This window comes from Syngnathus typhle, linkage group LG6 (assembly GCF_033458585.1).
Source record: "Syngnathus typhle isolate RoL2023-S1 ecotype Sweden linkage group LG6, RoL_Styp_1.0, whole genome shotgun sequence".
NCBI lineage: Eukaryota > Metazoa > Chordata > Actinopteri > Syngnathiformes > Syngnathidae > Syngnathus > Syngnathus typhle.
The window spans coordinates 17119283-17139801 of NC_083743.1; the positions used below are offsets into that span (position 1 = coordinate 17119283).

The 20519-nt window shown below is 40.6% G+C and overlaps 1 protein-coding gene across 8 annotated transcripts in view; it reads left to right on the forward strand.

The window, feature by feature from the left end:
• The window catches only part of phf12b (PHD finger protein 12b), a 50190-nt gene that overhangs the window by 26779 nt on the left and 2892 nt on the right, over positions 1-20519 (forward strand). The window contains exons 10-14 of one of the 8 annotated variants that reach the window (XM_061280046.1): positions 6024-6116; positions 10439-10510; positions 12185-12274; positions 12351-12494; positions 12584-12679. In XM_061280046.1, the coding sequence (XP_061136030.1) occupies positions 6024-6116; positions 10439-10510; positions 12185-12274; positions 12351-12494; positions 12584-12679 (495 nt within the window). The remainder of the gene's footprint in view (positions 1-6023; positions 6117-10438; positions 10511-12184; positions 12275-12350; positions 12495-12583; positions 12680-20519) is intronic. The other 7 variants (XM_061280048.1, XM_061280047.1, XM_061280049.1 and 4 more) reach the window with 7 other exon arrangements.

Below are 20519 nucleotides of genomic sequence, written 5' to 3' on the forward strand. Positions count from 1 at the left end.
AGTTAGAGTAACAAATGACTCGGTGGCTACAGACGTCCACGCATCACATGTAACGGCGGCTCGGTCTGCATTCAACAGCGATGATGTTATTTCTGCTTTAGTCTGCTTGTAGAGTGCCGGGACGGCCGTGTCGGTGAAATAGCGTCGGGATGGGATGACGTACCTCGGCTCCATTGCCTCCATCATTCTCCGAATTCCCAGATTCTCTACAACCGAGTACGGTTGCAAACCCATTGCAATGAATTCCGCGATGCCCTTCGTAATTCGCTTGGCCTTTTGCGATGTGTTTGGCAGCTTACTCAGAGTGTCCTCAATTGTCCTCTGGCTGCTAGTAGCAACAGCAGCAGCCATTTTTCCCACCTCCTCTGCAGGGTGGAATCGTGCTGTGTGACTTCTCATATTCGTTGTGTTGCCAAAGTATTTTATTTTAGTACGACAAATTTTGCATACAATGTAGCTTTTGTCCAATTAATTTCCTCCGTCAACATTGTAGAATCCAAAATGATTCTGCGTCTGCTTTTTAGGAGCAGGTAGGATCTCTCGGCGAAGTGGGTTGAATATCTCAGGCTCAGCCATGTTGTTTTTTTTCTGGAGGAGTGTCCTGCGGAAGTGTGCTGAGCAGGGCTATGGACTCGGTTCGGACTCGGGGACTCGGACTCGGTCGGACTCTGTCATTTTTGCCGGACTCGGACTCAGTGCTGATTTTGACCGAGTCCACCGAGTCCGACAATAAAAAAAAAAAGAGGCAAGACGCAGCCAGAGAGTGTCACGTTACAGTCAGCGCGGTAGGAGTTGTAAGAAGCAGTAAAAACTCCACCAAACTCGCCGTAATGACCCGTGATATGTTATATCCTTACTATTTTCCAGGTTCTTAGATAGCAAGAATAGGTCGGACATCGACGTGAATGATAACTGCTTTATTCCTTACTCACAGTGCGTTCACAGGGCGTACCACAACAACACAGAATGCGCCCATCCCACTTCCGGGGTTTTTCTACTACGGAATTTGAGTTAGCCCAAAATACACATCTCTTCCCCTCTTACAATGAACCTGCTATATGCACCTATAATTTGACATCTTCAAGATCTATCAATAACTACCATTAAACAAATATCATATATGGTCCAGACAATTATGACAATATTCCCATGAAACCTTAACTTTGGGTGAGTTTGGACTACGTCAAATTATACCGAATTATAGCGAAAAACCGATGTCGTACGGCGTCAGCACTATGTTGTTTTCAATAAAAACATGAAGAATTCACGTTTGCGTCAGTCAATTTTTATTTTTATAAAGGATTATTCTCATTTGATGTCTTTAAATTCATCCGCGTTCTGCCATTGAAGCGGGGTGCATTCAAAAACCAGTCGTACAGACGGAAACGTTTTGTGATCAAATCTTTCATAACGAGAATGATTTGAGTGAATTGATTTGAATGAATAATTGAGACAAAATTTCAGTTCTGAAGGCTCCTTTTGTCCCAAGCAACTTTGCTCTGTCACTTGACAGATGGTGGGGAGGGGGGATAAAAATTGTAAAATCAATTCACTCAAATCATTCTCGTTATGAAAGATTTGATCACAAAACGTGGTGCTATGGTTAGTGTCCAAAAAGACGAAGAAATTTGCTTCCCTTTAGGCTTCAAGTCATTCGTTTGGAAGCACTTTGGATTCCAAAGAAAAGATGGCTCAACGGACAAGACACGTGGAGTTTGTAAATCCTGCCATGCGGTGATCAAATATTCAGGGAGCACAAATCTTGCCGCACATTTAAAGAAAAAACACGACATCAAAGTTCAGTGTTAAAATAAGCACTTTGTATACTACAATACTCTTGTAATTTCCTAAATAAAGAGTTTGCAGTACCTTCTTGATTTTGCGTATGGATTGTTATAAATCAGGATATTGTTCTATATTTTTTATTTAAAAAAAATATATATCGATCGTAGAGCACTATATTGTGATATATCGTGAATGAATCGCAGCAGGCTTTAAGATATCGGCAAATATTGTATCGTAGTTCTTTGTATCGATATGATATTGTATCGTGACAAAACCCGAGATTTACACCTCTAGTGGCCACACAAAATATTGACATTTGGGTCCAATTTTGACATTTTCAGTTGGGGTGTACTCACTTTTGTTGCCAGCATTTCACACATCCATTGTTGTATTTTGAGTTACTTTTAAGTAACAATAAATGTAATTTGCTATCCAAGCTCTACAGTGACTACTTAACATTGTCTCAAAGCGTCATTTCTTCAGTGTTGTCCCATGACAAGATATAATTAAAACATTGCAGAAATGAGAAGGGTGTACTCACTTTTGTGAGTTACTGTATGTCTTTTTCTTCTTTATTATGTACTTTATGGCTGGTGCAACTTATACTCAGTCTTATACTCCGGAGCGACTTATACTCCAGAAAACACGATACTGCTTTCTTACCTTGGGTCATCATTTGCTTTCGAATTGGGAAAAGCCGTCTGCGCCTTTGGTTGATTTCTTGTGGAAATCGGTCACTGAGTGGGTTCTTTGCAGTTGTTTGCCTTGTCATTGCACCATTTCCTTCTGTAATGTTTGAACTTTGCAATGATTGGTCTGGGTCGGATGGGGTTTGCAGGTTTATGTCCTAAACGATGTACACGGTGAAAGCTAACGTCCACAGTTTCTCCTGTGAGTTTAAGTAGGTTGACCACAAAATACTTAACCAGGTTTTTGGGCTCCTCGGTCAATGACTCCAGAATACTAGAAAATATCACCTTGTCTCTCATACTTCGTGCTTGTTGGTCCAGAATTGTTTATTTCATTGTTTTGGTCTTGGATGCAATCGTTGTTAGTGTTTCACGAACAGCAGAGAGTTCAGTAATGAGAGTGGTGACTGAGTTACGGAGTAAAAAGTTTTCTTGAGTGACAGTTTTGATTTGCTGATAGCTAAATCTTTGCTACGATGCATTTCTTAGAATTCTTTGTGAAGAACCTCAATTATCACAATTCCTGTGTTTTTATTTTATTTCACCTTTATTTACCCAGGCAAACAATTAAGAACAGGTTCTTATTTACAACTGCGGCCTGTGTCGAGACCGGCAAGCTTTTCATTGTTAATAGTAAGATGTCACTTACTTCAGTACAGCATGTTTTGGTAAGAGGGGAGGAAGCAGATGAATTAGATTATGTTGAATTAGGTGATGATGCGCCGTTTGTTTGTATCTCAAAAAGTTCATAAACATAGGCGTTCTTAAGTAGAGGTACAACTGGACTGCTATCAAAAACTTGTCGTAATTTCCACCGGAAAGCTGGAATTATTTTTTGATACACGAGCTGCCAAGATGAGATTAATTTAGACCTTTCAACATTGCGGAAAGTAGCGAAAGTGTCGTGAATGGTAAATATTGCATTGTTAAACGTCCTCTACTGCTGTTAGTTGGTTAATTTGTGGCCTCCATTGCTGTGGCGCACACAATTGTAATACATCGCCATTTATACTTGTTGCCATCTTTTAAAACACCGTTAGTATTTGGTTTAAAAAGCAGACACTTGCAGTCAGTCGAGAATAGCGTAGCCTCCTGTAGTAAAGTACCGTGGTTTTCCATGCATAATGCGCAAAATTTAACTAATTTTTTGTCCTAAAATCTGGGGTGCGCATTATGCATGGGTACAACAATTTCTGAAGAAAATCTCCCTCGAAATAAAACTTGAAATCACCTTTCTCATTGTTTGTTGTCAATCGCGCATCGCATTCAGCCATCCTGCCCAACACACTTACTAGTCAGTAAAATTCATAATTGACGACACATCGTTTGATGCGATGGTGCAATACTTTATGGTGTGTTATTGTCAAATATTGTTTGTTTTTTAATCTCCATTGCAGACCGGATATCATACGGAGGCCGCCATGACAGTATGCGCAGAACGGATGCGCAAGACACGTCAATTGCGCATCACATTCAGCCATCCTGCCCAACACACTTAGTCAGTAAAATTCATAATTGACGACACATCGTTTGATGCGATGGTGCAATCCTTGATGGTGTGTTATTCTCGAATATTGTTTGTTGTTTAATCTCCATCGCAGACCGGATATCATACGGAGGCAGTATCACTGCGCATGCGCACTATGGATCCGGTGCGCAGAACGGATGCGCAAGACACGTCAGCTATTTAAAGAGCGAGAGTTCAGTTTAATTAGCAGTTTCATCAAAATGGTTAAGAGAGCAAGTTATAGTATAGCATTTCAAAAGAAAGTCATTGAAGTAGCAGAAGAATTAGGCAATAGGGCAGCTGTGCACCAATTTGATGTCAATGAATCAAACATAAGACTCTGGAGGAAGAAAAAAAGTCAATTTGATACAGCGAAGGCTTCACCAAGAGCACCTGGAAGAGGAAAGTAAGCGGTTGTTCCCAAAGATGATCTTTTTTCTGAAATAATTGTACGTTTACGGACTTAAGAGTCAAAATTTGGGTGCGTATTATACATGGATACAGGCTTTTTTCCAGCATCGACGTGCCATTTTTAGGGTGCGTATTATGCATGGGGGCGTATTATACATGGAAATTTACGGTAATACTTTGTGATCGGTGCTCGTATGCAATGAGTTTATTTGGACTGTAATGTACACCAGTGACAGTATGTTGTACTGGGATCAGGACATGACCCGGCCCACAGCTCTCAACAAAAGGCCTTGAACACAATGCACTCGTAATTTCCACTTCACAAATGGAAAGGATCACCATACCACGTGAAGGCAGCATTACATTATTAGATTATTTATGAACAACAATAATCCAACAAGCGATCATATCGCTTATCATGTCATACGAACGCGCATCATTACGCAAGCATATCAAGATACCATATTTTTCGAACTATAAGTTGCGGGGGGTTTTCGATCCAGGGCGCTTGCTTGGAGCACACACACATAAATTGAGCTCATGTTTTGTGAAATAAAGAGCAGGTTACCAAACCTACGTCTTGCCTGGTACTTTGGTAACACTACAATATAGTTATATACGTAGATCTGTGGAATAATTGGAGCCGCAACTGACGATGAGGCTGACGACAAGGCTGACGTCAGCGGCGCACGTAGGTCCGGAGTCAACAGCTGTTTTTTTTGTTTGTTTTGTTATTGACACAGAGGATGAATATCCCGATGGATTTAATGATTTGGAGTAGGGGTGTAAATCGCAGGTTTTGTCACGATACGATATCATATCGATACAAAGAACCACGATACGATATTTGCCGATATCTTAAAGCCTGCTGTGATTCATTCACGAAACATCACGATATAGTGCTCTACGATCAATATAGAACAATATCCTGATTTATAACAATTCATAGGCAAAATCAACAAGGTACTGCAAACTCTTTATTTACGACATTACAAAGTGCTTCCAAACGAATGAGTTGAAGCCCAAAGGGGAGCGAATTTCCTCGTCTCCTTGGACACTAGCCATAGCCCCAGACCAGGAGCCGCGTAGTTGTCGGCTCCCTTCTCACGTGCCTGCTCTGCTCACAACACAACACGCCGCGCACTGCTCCCGGAAAGATGAAGCAAGCAACAATGAACTAGATTTCAAAATGAAGTCTCATCTAATGTCAGAGGTAAAAGACGGGCGATATAGATCGATGTTTAAGTTTAGCATCGATGCCAACAAATCGTAGAGCATTATATCGATGTGTATCGATGAATCGTTACACCCCTAATTTGGAGTGACATGGATCGTTCATTAAAATTGTTGTTTATATTTCATTTATTTGATATATCTCGTCTGACGTCAGCGGCGCACCTCATTCCGGAGTCAACAACTGTGTTTTTTGTTTTTTTTAAGTAACACAAGACTAAGATTCCTATGGATTTAATGATTTGGAGTGACACGGATGGTTTGATAAAATTGTTTATATTATTGTATACTGTTTTTTTTCCATGTATTATGTGCAAAATTTAACTAATTTATTGTCCTAAAATCTGAGGTGCGCATTATACATGGGTACAATTTAATTTTTTTATTTTTTTGTGAAGAAAATCATGTCAAGGATGGAGTGTGGAAAGGAGCGAGGCGACCAAGTGCAGCTTGGACCAGGGTTTATTGGAGGAACTCAAAACACAGACTTGGTAAAATAATTGTGATAAATAACTGGAACATCACTCAAATATTGGTGATCCCGTTGAGTCTCACATATTTCTTCGCTATCGAGTTTGCTACTGCATGCGCAGTGATACTGACCGGCAGAATAACATCCGGTTGTTCCCAAAGATCTTTTTTCTGAAATAATTTTACGTTTACGGACTTAAGTAACCCGGCCGGGTCATACCAAAGACTATAAAAATGGGACCCATTGCCTCCGTGCTTGGCACTCAGCATTAAGGGTTGGAATTGGGGGGTTTGATCACCAAATGATTCTCGAGCGCGGCGCCGCTGCTGCTCATTGCTCCCCTCTCCCCCAAGGGATGGATCAAAATCACACCGGGATAGGTCAAATGCAGAGGACAAATTTCACCACATCCAGATGCGTGTGTGACGATCATTGGGACTTTAAAAAAGAAAAAGAAATCTGGGTCCGTATTATACATGGGTACAGGCTTTTTTCCAGCATCGGCATGCCATTTTTAGGATGCGTATTATACATGGGGGCGCATTATACATGGAAAAAAACGGTAGTTTATATATTGTTATCTGGGCCTGTGGAATAATTTGAACTGCAACTGACGACGAGTTCGACGTCAGCGGTGTGCCGCTCACGCGCCGTTGTTTACAGAAAGGACAACGAATTCGATCGATGGATTTAATGATTTGGAGTGACACATGGTTTGGTAAACGTGTTATTTCTGTTATAGTTATTTGAATAACTGTTAATGTTACGTCAGGCCCGTTCTCAGATCCTCGTTTGTGTTTGTCACGTCAGCATACCGTATCGTTTAGCCTGTTGTTGCTGGTTCATGTCTGTTCTTGGTGTTGGATTTTGTCAAATAAATTTCCCCCAAAATGCGACTTAAACTCCGGTGCGACTTATATATGTTTTTTCCCTCTTTATTGGGCATTTTATGGCTGATGCGACTTGTACTCCGAAGCGACTTTTAGTCCGGAAAATACGGTACTTTGTTTTAGTGTAGTTCCCGTAGTTGGCGATTCAAGATGGCCAACCTTCTGCCCATGCGCCCCTCAGATTGCGCACAGGTCCGATCGCGTCCTGGCAGAACTTTATTAAATACGCACTGATAAATGCATACTGTCGGAAGCAATATTTGGGAAACTGCATCACTTTGCCGAATGGACTTTTCCCACTTCCATCTCATCAACGTGCACTAAAACATCCTTTTGAACTGGAAGATCCAAGTTGCGAGGTCAAGGGATAAAGGAGATCTTGACTTCACCGACGGACTCCAATGTTACGTCACTCGACAACGGTGACCGCGTAAAGGTGCAGTCTGTGAACGACTTAATTTACTATATTCTAAACCAGGGGTGTCCAAACTACGGCCAGTTTTTATTGGCCCGCAACAAAGTACGGGGCAGGCTAAAGAGTTAGCGGAAAGATGCTAATTCGCGATCGTGCTGACATGCGCAAACGGACCTCTAAAGGAAATTAAACGAACATTCGGAACAATACTACATTGTCCTAAAGTTTAGACACGTGATCATTCATTTCTCTTGTTAGGATACACACTTACATTGCCAATGACTCCTGTACCACTGTAACCAACATACACTACCGTTCAAAAGTTTGGGGTCACAAAATTGTTTGGGTGACCCCAAACTTTTGAACGGTAGTGTATGTACAAGAACGTAAAATAGGAAGTGGTATCGCCTGAGAACGGCCTTCAAAATAAATCACCCTACCTCAAATCAAAGCATGGCTGAATCACATAAATAACATGGAGAATTCTTAACACAAACTGTAAATATGTTTTTATAAAGACTTTTATTATTATACTTTTTTTTATAACAAGGTAGAAGTGTACGTACTGTAAATAAGTTCTTAGAACTCTTTTATTATTATAAAAAAATTCTATAACAAGGTACAACACTGTAAATATGTTTTTAGAACTCTTATTATAACCTTATTTTTTTTAAAAAAAGGTACAAGTGTACGCACTGCAATTGTGTGGGCACTCCTTGCCTTCTGCTGGCGTGTGGGCAAGTTTTGTGCCATAAATCCTCAATTTAGAAGTTTTATTTTGACTTTTAATTATAAATCCGCGATGTAGTGAAACCGCGATAAACAAACCGTGATGTAGCGAGGGATTACTGTACATCACTGAAAATCAAGGCAATTGTGTTTGTCTAATTTGTAAAGAGACGGTTGCCTTGTTTAAGGATTTCAACTTAAAAACACTATCAGACTAAACATGCGAACACAAACGACCAGCTAACAGGGAGTGACCGCGCTGATAGTAAAGTGAAGCAGCTCCAAGCTGAACTGGCGTCACAACAGCGATTCTTCACACGGGACTGTGAGTCAAAAATAAATATTACTAAAGCAAGCTACGAAGTGGCCATGTTAAGACTGTTGATGTTTTGGACCTGTAGACCTGACACAAACTATTATTTTCTGAAAGATAATGTAAATGACAAGAGCAAACTTCACTAGTTTTAAGTTTTAATAATAACAGACAACTTTGCATTACTTATAACTCCCGTTTAAAATGTTCATGAGGCAAAAGTAATTTTAAACTCATGTAAATTTAAGGTATTTCATACAGTTTGTTCAATGTTATCTGACTCTTCAGATATGAATGAAAGGCAGAATTTGTGTTTTTAGAGTTGTTCACATCTGCCTGAGTGACTCATATTTGGTTATTTTGCCATTTGAAAAATAAAGACAATTGTGACAATGAAATTTGTTTTATAACCGTCTGTATTTGCATGCCATTTTTGTAGTTAAAAAATGTCCGAAAAAACTATTGGCCCCCGGGCCCCTTCACTTTATCAAATCTGGCCCTCCTTGCAAAAAGTTTGGACACCCCTGTTCTAAACATATTTAGCGTCATTATTACATTATTTAGTAGGGGTGTAACGATACATCGATACACATCGATTAATCGATATAATGCTCTACGATTTATTGGCATCGATGCTAAAGGTAATCATCAATTTATATCGCCGTGTTTGACCTCGGACATTAGACGCGACTTTATTTTGAAATCCAGTTCATTGTTGCTTGCTTCCTCTTTCCGGGAGCAGTGCGCCCGGCGTTGTTGTGTTGTGAGCAGAGCACGCACGTGAAAGGGGAGGGGACAACTAGTACGCGGCTCCTGGGCTGGTGCTATGGCTAGTGTCCAAAAAGACGAGGAAATTTGCTCCCCTTTAGGCTTCAAGTCATTCGTTTGGAGGCACTTTGGATTCCAAAGAAAAGATGGCTCAACGGACAAGACACGTGCAGTTTGTAAATCCTGCCATGCGGGGATCAAATATTCAGGGAGCACAAATCTCGCCGCACATTTAAAGAAAAAACACGACATCAAAGTTCAGTGTTAAATTAAGCAATTTGTATACTACAATACTCTTGTAATTTCCTAAATAAAGAGTTTGCAGTACCTTGTTGATTTTGCGTATGAATTGTTATAAATCAGGATATTGTTCTATATTTTTTATTTAAAAAAAAAAAATCGATCGTAGAGCACTATATCGCGATATATCGTGAATGAATCGCAGCAGGCTTTAAGATATCGGCAAATATCGTATCGCAGTTCTTTATATCGATATTATATCGTATCGTGACAAAACCCGCGATTTACACCCCTATTATTTAGTTTTTACTGACTGCATGAAGATATGCCGTCATCCACCTGCATGAAGTTATTTGGCAAAATAAATGATGCCTTGAAGAATACAATATATCTTTATTTACCGTAATTTTCAGACTATAAATCGCTCCGGAGTATAAGTCGCACCAGCCATAAAATGCCCAAAAAAGTGAAAAAAAAACATATAAGTCGCTCCGGAGTATAAGTCGCATTTTGGGGGCAATTTATTCGACAAAATCCAACACCAAGAACAGACATGAACGAGCAACAACAGGCTAAACGATACGGTATGCTAACGTGACAAACACAAACGAGGAGCTGAGAACGGGCCTGACGTAACATTCAGTTATTTAAAAAAAAAACTATTACATAAATAACACGTTTATAAAATCATCTGTCACTTCAATTCATTAAATCCATCGATCGTCCTTTGTCAACAATGCCGTGTGCCGCGCCGCAGTTCAAATTATTCCACAGGCCCATGCAACGATATATAAACTATATTTGAAATAACTATCACATAAACAACAATATTATCAAACTATTTGTGTCACTCCAAATCATTAAATCCATCGATCAAATTTCTCATCCTTTATGTCATCCTGGTGACAGAGGATATGGCGCTTTAAAGTGTTAATTACTTTATTTGTTTTTTTCTCTCTATTTTTCATGTTTTGAATATGTTCAAGATAAAGATATCAAAGCATGTGAAGTGATCAACTATACTAAAAATAACGTGAAGTGGTCAACTACACTTGCAAGTAAGTGATGTGTTAATGATCAAGTAAAAATTTGTGGAAAAAAACATATATGTCTCTCCTGAGTATAAGTCGCCCCCCCCACCCAAACTATGAAAAAAAACGTGACTTATAGTCCGAAAATTACGATATACAAATTTAGGAAATTGGGAATAGAATAGAATAGATCTTTATTGTCATTGTCACACATGTACAACAAAATTTAAAAAGTGCCAACCGATCAGTGCATGAAAATAAAAGAATAAATAGACTAAATAGAATAAAAAGATTAAAAAATACAAGCTAAAAACCCACAGAAGAACATACACAGACATAATAATTTTCTTTTGGCGGCATTCAATGTGACTACCGCTGTAGGTTAAAAACAGTTGGCGAATCTGCTAGTCCTTGACCTAATTGATCTGTAGCGTCTGCCTGATGGCAACAGTTCGAAAAGGGAGTGGCCAGGGTGGGAATTGTCCTTCAGAATGTTCTGTGTTTTTTTGAGACAGCGGGTTCTGTGTAGGTCTTCCAGTGTGAGGAGAGGGCAGCCAATGATCTTTTGTGCTGTGTTGATGACCCCTTGGAGCTTTTTCCAATATTATATAGTATTATAAGAAGGTTTTCTGGTGGTGTGTTGTGATAGATGAGAACAACAAACAATCTATTGGAATCAGCCATCCTTGTTTACATTGGGCTTGAACGCTGTGAGGTCAGAACTGTTACGATTTCCGACCTCCCTGGAATGCAGCCTCAGGGTTATGGCATTGACGAAGAGACATGCTTAGGAGGCTAAATTTAAACTACGGGCCATCGATTACGCGGTTGCACATGGTAATAGAGCAGCCGTGAGAAAATTCAACATTAATGAATCCATGGTTCGGAAGTAGAAGAAGCAGGAAAAGGAACTGCGCCGAGTTAAGAAAACAAAAAGGTTTCTGGGGAAACAAGGCGAGGTGGCCAGAGTTGGAAGAGTGACTTGAATAATGGATTATCGACCAAAGAACAGCCGAGAGTAGTGTCTCTACATTCGACTGAGGGCAGTAACTATAGGATAAGAGATGAAGATTGAACACTTTCAAGGAGGAGCGTCTTGGTGCTTGCATTTTATGAAAAGGCGCCATCTCTCCATCCGAGCAAGAACTACCGTGGCGGAGTATTTTTCGATAGATAAAAAGAAAAGCGCCCAATAATTAGCAACGTTTTTTAAATTCTCACACTGGTGATTTTCTTCTCAAATACAATATTTCGCGATGAAACATTTTCACTCTTGTTGTTGTTATTTTATAGAACTAAAGTACAGTTCATATTCGGCATCACCAAATCAAAAAGCATCTGCATAGATGTCCCTAAAATGGTTCTTTTCACAAATGGCTTGTTTTCTGCTGTTTGTTATGGTCTGAAATTGGTGCTTTAAGCAAAACCAACCCATGTACAAAGAAAATGAAATATGATGGAGTTGTTGTTTTTTTAAGTGAAAGACAAACATCGAATCTTTAAATAGCTATTCTGTCATTACATAATCATACACCAATATTTTGTGACACTTGGAAGGTCAGTCAGAATGCTGTAAATTAGCTGGCACTCAAGATGTTCTCTATTAAATGTCGTCTTGCATTGAAAGAACTGTGCAATTTCTAAAATGAGTTTATGTGGTCTTGGTGCCATCTTTGTATTCTGTCCTGGTGGTTTCTACAGATGCGAAGGCTGGCTTGGTATTGACGGACTCAAATTCAGTCTCGTCTATCACTAATCTCTGCATGAAAGATTGTATGGATGATAATGGGGGTAGGTACAATAATTTTGGTTGTAAACTAATCTACAAAAATTGTGAAATTTTTGTTATTTTATTCATATCTTTTAGGGATTGAGCTGGGCATGCTTGATACAGAGATGATTAAGTTATTGGCATGGCAGAGGGTCCAGCAGCTTTTCCCTGGTAAAGCCCACACCACTCTATCTACAGATGCCAGCGACGCTCCCAAACCCCCACCATCACTCCCTGACTGTAAGATTTAAACATTGCAATAAAGTTGAATTTTATACAATTATTGCCAAGTTTCAATCTTGAGGTTTTTGTGTTTTTTGTTTCTTCAGATCAGAAAAAGTTGCAGGCCCGGGCTGTCTTCTACCCACTAACAGGAAAAGGAAAGGCTGTTACCATGTGCTATCGAACGTTATACATAGGATCTGGTAAGACATGACGACTTTATCAGAATGTCTCAATCTTGTTTTGTACTAATCTTGGGAAAAGAGTTCTCTCTCAGCTGTGCACTTGCACACTGCACTCACCCTCACAGGAAATTACTACTGTGCATAAAAAATTAAAATCTCTCCCGTGTTGGCATTTTGCTTTTACATATTCATTTAAAACATCCATCCCATCCATTTTCTGTACCGCTTATCCCCACAGGGGTCGCGGGCGTGCTGGAGCCTATCCCAGCAGTCATCGGGCAGTAGGCGGGGGACAGATTCTTCACACAAAAAAAATTGAAAAATTTGCAGGCGGTTGACGGAGCGGCAAGAGAAATCCATTAAAAAAAAAAAACTGAAAATTGTGAAAGTTTGGAAGCATTTCAAACTGAAATGTATACCATCTTGTGTAATCATTGTTACATGGACCATAGTCTCTGACCTACGCTAGGTTAAAGTGTACCTGTGGAGATCCCACATTGAGGTCTTGGTGGGGAAAGGGAACAATATTGTAGAGTTTGAGAAATATTTTGTGTTCCCATTTTTACGTCTAGTCTTGCATTTGCCAAAATAATCCCCCTACGAGTACGCTATGTGTTACGTACACTACGTGTTACGTACAGTACTCAACGTCTTACGTACAGTCCTCTGATTGGTTTACCGCGCCAATCAACGTAAAACGTAATGTCCTCTGATTGGTTCATTGGGTCTACATATTACGTCTATATATTATATCTTTGTGTGGCGGAAGCCACACAAAACAAATTTACAGATTTGCGCAAAAGATAGTACAGTAATCCCTCGGTACATCCCAGTTTGTTTATCGCGGTTTCACTACATCGCAGATTTTTTTTTCCAAATTAAAAGAAAAATTAAAAGTCAAAATAAAACTTCTAAATTGAGGAATTATGCCACAAAACATGCCCACAAGGCAAGGAGTGCCCACACAATTGCAGCGCGTACACTTGTACCTTTTTATAATAAGTCCTAAAAACATATTTACAGTGTTGTACCTTGTTACAGAATTCTTTTTTTTATAATAAGAGTTCTAAAAACATATTTAGAGCATGTACACTTGTACCTTGTTATAAAAAATTTATAATAATAAAAGCTGTTCTAAAAACATATTTACAGTATGTGTTAAGAATTCTCCATGTTATTTATGTGATTCAGCCGTGCTTTGATTTGAGGTAGGTTGGTTTATTTTGAAGGCCGTTTTCAGGCGATACCACTTCCTGTTTTACGTTCGTGTACATATGTCGGTTACAGTGGTACAGGAGTCATTAACGATGTAAGTGGGTCTCCTAACAAGAGAAATGAACGATCACATGTGTCTAACCCAGGGGTGGGCAAACTTTTTGACTCGCGGGCCGAACTGGGTTCTAAATTTGGACCGGAGGGCCGAACCAGGACCAGATGGACGTAGTGTTTGTGTGAAGTAATATACGCGACCTGTAAAGGTCATTGCATACAAGATTTTGGCCTTTAGTAGGTAGTAAAGCATGGATATTCCAAACAAGTTTTTTGAAAACAAATGCATTTATTAACAGCATTAAAAAAAAAAAATCACTAAAAAACTGCTATCAGTGATTCTCATAAAATACGACACTGTTATTATGAATAACAGTCTCCATCACTTCAGTGCCTGCAGGTCAGATTAATGAAAGATGTTTATTTTATGAGATCACATCAAACGGCAAACATTCTGACCAAATATATCATCTTGAAGAATCGGTGAAAGCATACATCCAAATAAAGTAATCAAAACGGCAACACGGTGAGGGGTATCTGAAAATCAGAGCAGAGTTTTAACTCCCAAACACCTGGTAACAGAGGTGAGGAAACGGGAAACACTTCCTTAAAGTAAGCCTTAAGAACTTTACAGGTTAAGATTAGTCGCAAACAGGTGGTGCATCAATGTCCTTGAGCATCCTGCATTGTTTGAAAATGAGAATGGTCGCTGGTCCCTGTTATGTGTACAAATCATATTCAAAATGCATTTTTTTAGAACAAACTTGAGAGCCTCCCCTTCATTTTCAGTGGGAACAGTGTTGTTGGTCTCCCTTTTTTGCTAGTGCGTCATAGTCTGGAGTAAAATTTGATGTGGCAATTCTTAGGAGAGATCCGAGGTGTTGGTCCGTTTACCTTGATCTGTGACGGGTTGATGTTGATGCTCATGTGGCTGAACGTCACGTTGCGTACGTCGAGCCAAATTGGCCACTCTTTTGTAAACACTCGGCACTGTGTCCACCTTGCTTTTCCTTGGGCGACTCATTTTAATAGAAGGATTCTGTTAGGGTGGTGCTCACTCTAACTTATTTTGCAAGTACCACACTGGAGTCAAGTTAGTCATTTTAGACACCTGCAGGCGGAGAGTTCACTCGTCGCTGTGCTTACAGCGATGGTCGAATGAAGTCTGACTCAGGCCTCGTCAGGTGCTTATTTATTGAGAGAAACAGAGTGGGGTTGAAAGTGGGGGGGGGGTGAACACCCAGGATAAGGTGAAGACGGTCCCCTGCTGATCAAAGCATAGCAGGGGACCTTTTACGACGTTCTGTAAACAAAGCAACTTTGATTGCTTCCTCTGCAGCTAGTCAATAAGTTGAAAAGATCTTACCACTTTGGTCAACTACTTTTGTCTAGACAGGACAAGCTAGTTAAATTATTACAGGTTACATTCCAACATTATCATACGATGAAGATATTCTGCAAACCCTAACATATCCCTCCTGTTTTATCATATGATTATGTCAAACCCGAACAATCAAACATAAGTAAGAAAATACAATGAAAGCAATAACTTCCAGTGAAGATGAGGTTTTTCCTCAATACTCCAGTCCAAATTGTGTGTGTAATTTTAAAAACCTGCGGCCAGATTAAATGCAGGAAAAGAGTTACACGGTCCCTCTGCCTTAGGCGACCAGAATGTTATCAATCAAGATAGAAATTGCTCGCGATTGTTCAGCCGTTGGGGGCTTGGCACGCCCACTGGTGGAGGGTGAGCACGATTCTCACCCCCTTCGCAGATCTGCTCCGTCCGGGGAGAACTATTATATAATATCTGCTGCGTGGTCGTTGTCTTCAGTGGCTCAGGGTGGACTACCTGGCCACCAAGGGGGAAGAGGATTATTCTGCCTCTGTTTGTACCGGGGGCGGGGACGCTGTTGATGGCGGATCTGGTTCCTGGCAGGAAACCTTCACCGGGGCGCACTGGGACAGATGATACCACGTATCTCCTTTGCCGGCCAGCCGGACAGCATGTGAGATGGGCTCATTCGAGATGTTTCTTCTGCTCCTCCCATCACTGTGTGTTGAATTCTTACGTGTCCTGTTAAGACTCCAAAAACAATCACATTTGACAAAACATTGAATCTTACAGTAGATTAAATCATTCTACTCCCCCACCGTTTTGACACATTCACGTAATGTGTCAATAGCGTCGTTGGGTAGCGAAAAGGACCAGCAAGGTGTCTCGGACACATTATCATACCCATCCCAGCTAGACTAGTTGGTCCTGTCTTGTCCAGCCACAGGAAACGGGCCTTCTCCATTGAACCATTTGACGTCAATGGTGCCCCTTCCAACATCCGTGGAGACAATGGAACAGAACGGTCCATGTGCAACACCACAGGAGCCGTCTCCCACAGCCTTTTCACACCACAATACCACACTCCCCCTTCCACAGTCCAGTCTCAGTTGAGACAATGGAAGGCAGGAAGGCACAGGTGAGACACCGGAGGCGCAAACTCCTGCAATCCTTCCACAAACCAATTACAACAAAAGCCCAAATCATTTATTTCTGTTTGGGAGGATCACAACGGCCAAATTTTACAAATGACAAACCTCAAGACGCGACGCAGGTCTTGGAACCACATTGACGACCGCCAAACGCAAATGCCGGGTCAAGGACTGTTCTTCGCCTGTTCTTTGCAACTCTTGTAGTCAATTTTATTGCCCTTTTGAACTGGGCAGATAGGGGTGTTTGCGAGAAGAGTTTGAGCACTTCCTAATGATTCCCCCTAACCAAAGACCATTTATGACAGGGGCTATCCCATTTATTGCCTCCTGTCATAGAGGAGATTCTCTGGTCTTTGTCGGATCTGGGCTGGGGGAATGAATGTTAAGTCCTGTAGCAAATGGTTCCTTTGATCAGTCAAACAAATGTTGATTAGCCTAAGCGCGTGCCCTTCCAAACACGTACAGCACTTCCTCATAGCTTCTTTAGTCATTTTTCAATCATCTTCCAATTGTTTACAGCACAAATTTGAAAAGCTCGAGAAAATTTTAACTTAATAGCATGACGCCAAATGTGTTAGAGAATCCATATGTCGTAAAGTGTTGTATTTTTACTATCTTTCACTATCTGTCCTACTCACTCCCCCCTTCTGAGGCTTGGCATCGACCATGCCTCACACCTTGACAAACCTTTTTGGGAGAATGTGTTCTTTACTACATATGAGTCCATCATTTAATTTGACTTCCTTTCCAAAACGCTTCTCAATTTCCCATTTCACACATCTTCTGCATGTGTTACTGGTTCTCCAGTTTTTTCTCTAGTTAATTATCACTCCAAAAGCAACCTTTACTTTTCTTTTGTCTGTTTTTTCTTTTTTTTTTTTCTTAGCATTTAACTTAAATTTCGTTGTACGTGTTACAATGACAAATAAAGATCTACCTATCTACTCAAAATAACTCTTCCTTAAAAGTCGCTCGACTAATTTTCCATGGTAGCCTCCAACAACTTCAACCACTTAAGCTGTATTTTCCTTTCAGTCAGGCATTCAGTCTTCAATGCTCATTTGCATCTCACACACAGCCTCCAAAAAGGAGTCTTTCCATCACATTGGTCCCAATTCATCCAAGCACTCCACACAACATTCACATACCATTTTCAACTCACGTTCCTGATAGAACAATCCACCAATCCAAAAAAAACTCAACACAAAAAAAAACTGCTGGCAAACTAATCAGGATTTTTTCATTGTTTTTAAATTTGAAGAACTCAATCTCTCAGGTTCAGCTCGCATATACATAGAAGTTTGTATAATCTCATAACACAACCAGTCAACTATTTCTACTAAATGTCAATGTCTTAAATTCACAATTTTGATTCTTCCAATTCCTGAAAGCATGTTCTGTCGTTTCTTACTTAACATGCACTCTGCAGTCAATTTATCCTACCAGTCGCACACTCAACCACACAACATTCATGCAAACAGCTTGGAACAACGGACAAAAAAAAGGATCTACGCCCTTCTTCACTTAAGAAAAAGAAGCTCTGTTCTTTTTCTTAGCCCGTTCCTTCCACTGGGACTTGAACCACAGCTGTTTCATAGCTTGGAAACACCAAAGCCGTATCTCATAGCCCGGACAAACCAAAGCCGTATCTCATAGCTAGGACAAACCAAAGCCGTATCTCATAGCTCGGACAAACCAAAGCCGTATCTCATAGCTCGGACAAACCAAAGCCGTGTCTGCGCTTTTTTCCATGACTTACTTGTCTCCTCGGTCCGCTGCAATGCCGGACCCCGTCAAACCACCTCTGACAGACGAAGGCAGACCTAAGATGCTGGCCCAGCGAAGAAATTCTCTTCCCAGGACTTTCTTTTCCAGGTCCCCATAAAGGACGCTGGCTTGTCGACAATGCAGCACGTCCTCCTCCGTCAGCCAGATGGCGGGTATGAGGGTCCCGGGTTTCGGCACCAAAATGTTAGGGTGGTGCTCACTCTAACTTATTTTGCAAGAACCACACTGGAGTCAAGTTAGTCATTTTAGACACCTGCAGGCGGAGAGTTCACTCGTCGCTGTGCTTACAGCGATGGTCGAATGAAGTCTGACTCAGGCCTCGTCAGGTGCTTATTTATTGAGAGAAACAGAGTGGGGTTGAAAGTGGGGGTGTGTGAACACCCAGGATAAGGTGAAGACGGTCCCCTGCTGATCAAAGCATAGCAGGGGACCTTTTACGACGTTCTGTAAACAAAGCAACTTTGATTGCTTCCTCTGCAGCTAGTCAATAAGTTGAAAAGATCTTACCACTTTGGTCGACTACTTTTGTCTAGACAGGACAAGCTAGTTAAATTATTACAGGTTACATTCCAACATTATCATACGATGAAGATATTCTGCAAACCCTAACAGATTCCAGGGGAAGGTTTGTGGGTGTCTTTAGCGTAAAACTGTATCTGAAAACTCAGCGCGCGAATTACAAGAATGCTGTCGTCACAGCCCACGCTCTAAATTCGGGACTGATACAAATAGAGCGCGAGTGCGCCATGTCCGTACTACTGAGTACGTACACGCACTTGTGAGTGTGCACCGAGCTTTCTGACACGGCTTCCGGTAGTAAATACGCAGGCGAGCGGTTCCCCATCTACTGGGGAAACGCAGTCATTGCAGGCAAAATGACCCAAAAAATATTTTAATAATACAATTTATTCAGCGTTAGCGGGCCGGATTAAACGGTCCCGTGGGCCGGATGTGGCCCGCGGGCCGTAGTTTGCCCACCCCTGGTCTAACCTTTAGGACAATGTAGTATTGCTCCAAATGTTCTTTTAGATTCCGTTAGAGGTCCGTTTTCATGTGTTAGCATGATCGCGAATTAGCATCTTTCCACTAACTTGTTAGCCTGCCCAGTGCTTCTTGTTACACGCACACATGTATAATATTTATATTTTCAATATTTATACAAAATGTTCTGTGTTATTTATACTATTAATGTATCACTTATGTGTTTGAAACAATTATTTAATGTTCTAATAATAAAATATGCACTTAAATGGTTTCATATACATTTATTGACACAAAAAATGTAGAGATAAAAATGTCACTTATCGCGGTGGTATTTGGAACCAATTATCTGCGATAAACGAGGGATTACTGTATTTCTTTATCAATGGCGACGGAGGTACAAACTCTACGCGTTACGTACAGTCCTGATTGTTTTTTTGCCCCGATCTACGTAAAATGTAATGTCCTCTGATTGGTTCATTGGGTCTTCATATTACGCCTGTTTATTTATTTAGCGAATGCAAGGTGCCTAAGCCAAGCGGTTGCCTCCTGGTCTGCTGTATGGAGGGTGACTGACCCTCCTTTAAGTCTGGAGAGGACAAACTTCTATTACGTCTGTACAATACGGAAGCCACACAAAACAACTTCACAGATTTTGTAATTTGGTCCACACAAAAGGTGCACCTTATAAAAAGGCGCACCTTGTTTTTTTTTTAGAATATTAAAGGCTTTTAAATGTGCCTTATTGTGCGGAAAGTACGGTACTTGAAAATGTATTTAGGATGAAAAATTGGTGACCATGAAAACACGTTAGAAAATCGTGTATGATCAAAGTATGTACAATCGAGCTACAGCGCCGTGTATTTAAATGTCAAAAGTGCTGTTGCTGTTGAGCCTCGGTGAAACAACAAACAATGTGCCTGACACGTATCAGCAAACGTGATACGTGCCCAACTTTAAGACTAGCCTGAACAATTATATAGTACATGCTGCACAAGGAGCACTTAATGTGAAGCTCACAACTCTTACATCTGCATCCATGTTGCGAGCGTTGTCAGTTACAACAGCCACTCTCAGCTTCCTTTCGGACATCTGCTAGATTCCTCAGTGTGTGGGGTTCATAAAGTGAGCTAGTTTGCAAGATAATGCCTTTTATCAGTGTCAATCCATCTTTATTAATAGTATAAACAAACATCTGTTCGTCTCTCCGTCCTTTATGTAGCACATTCAGGCCTCTAAAACCTAAGGATGAATTTAGAAGCACTCCCGTAAACCTGAAGTGTTGCTGAAAATTCATCCCGTAAACCCAAAGTGTTGGTGGAACACTTGTGAC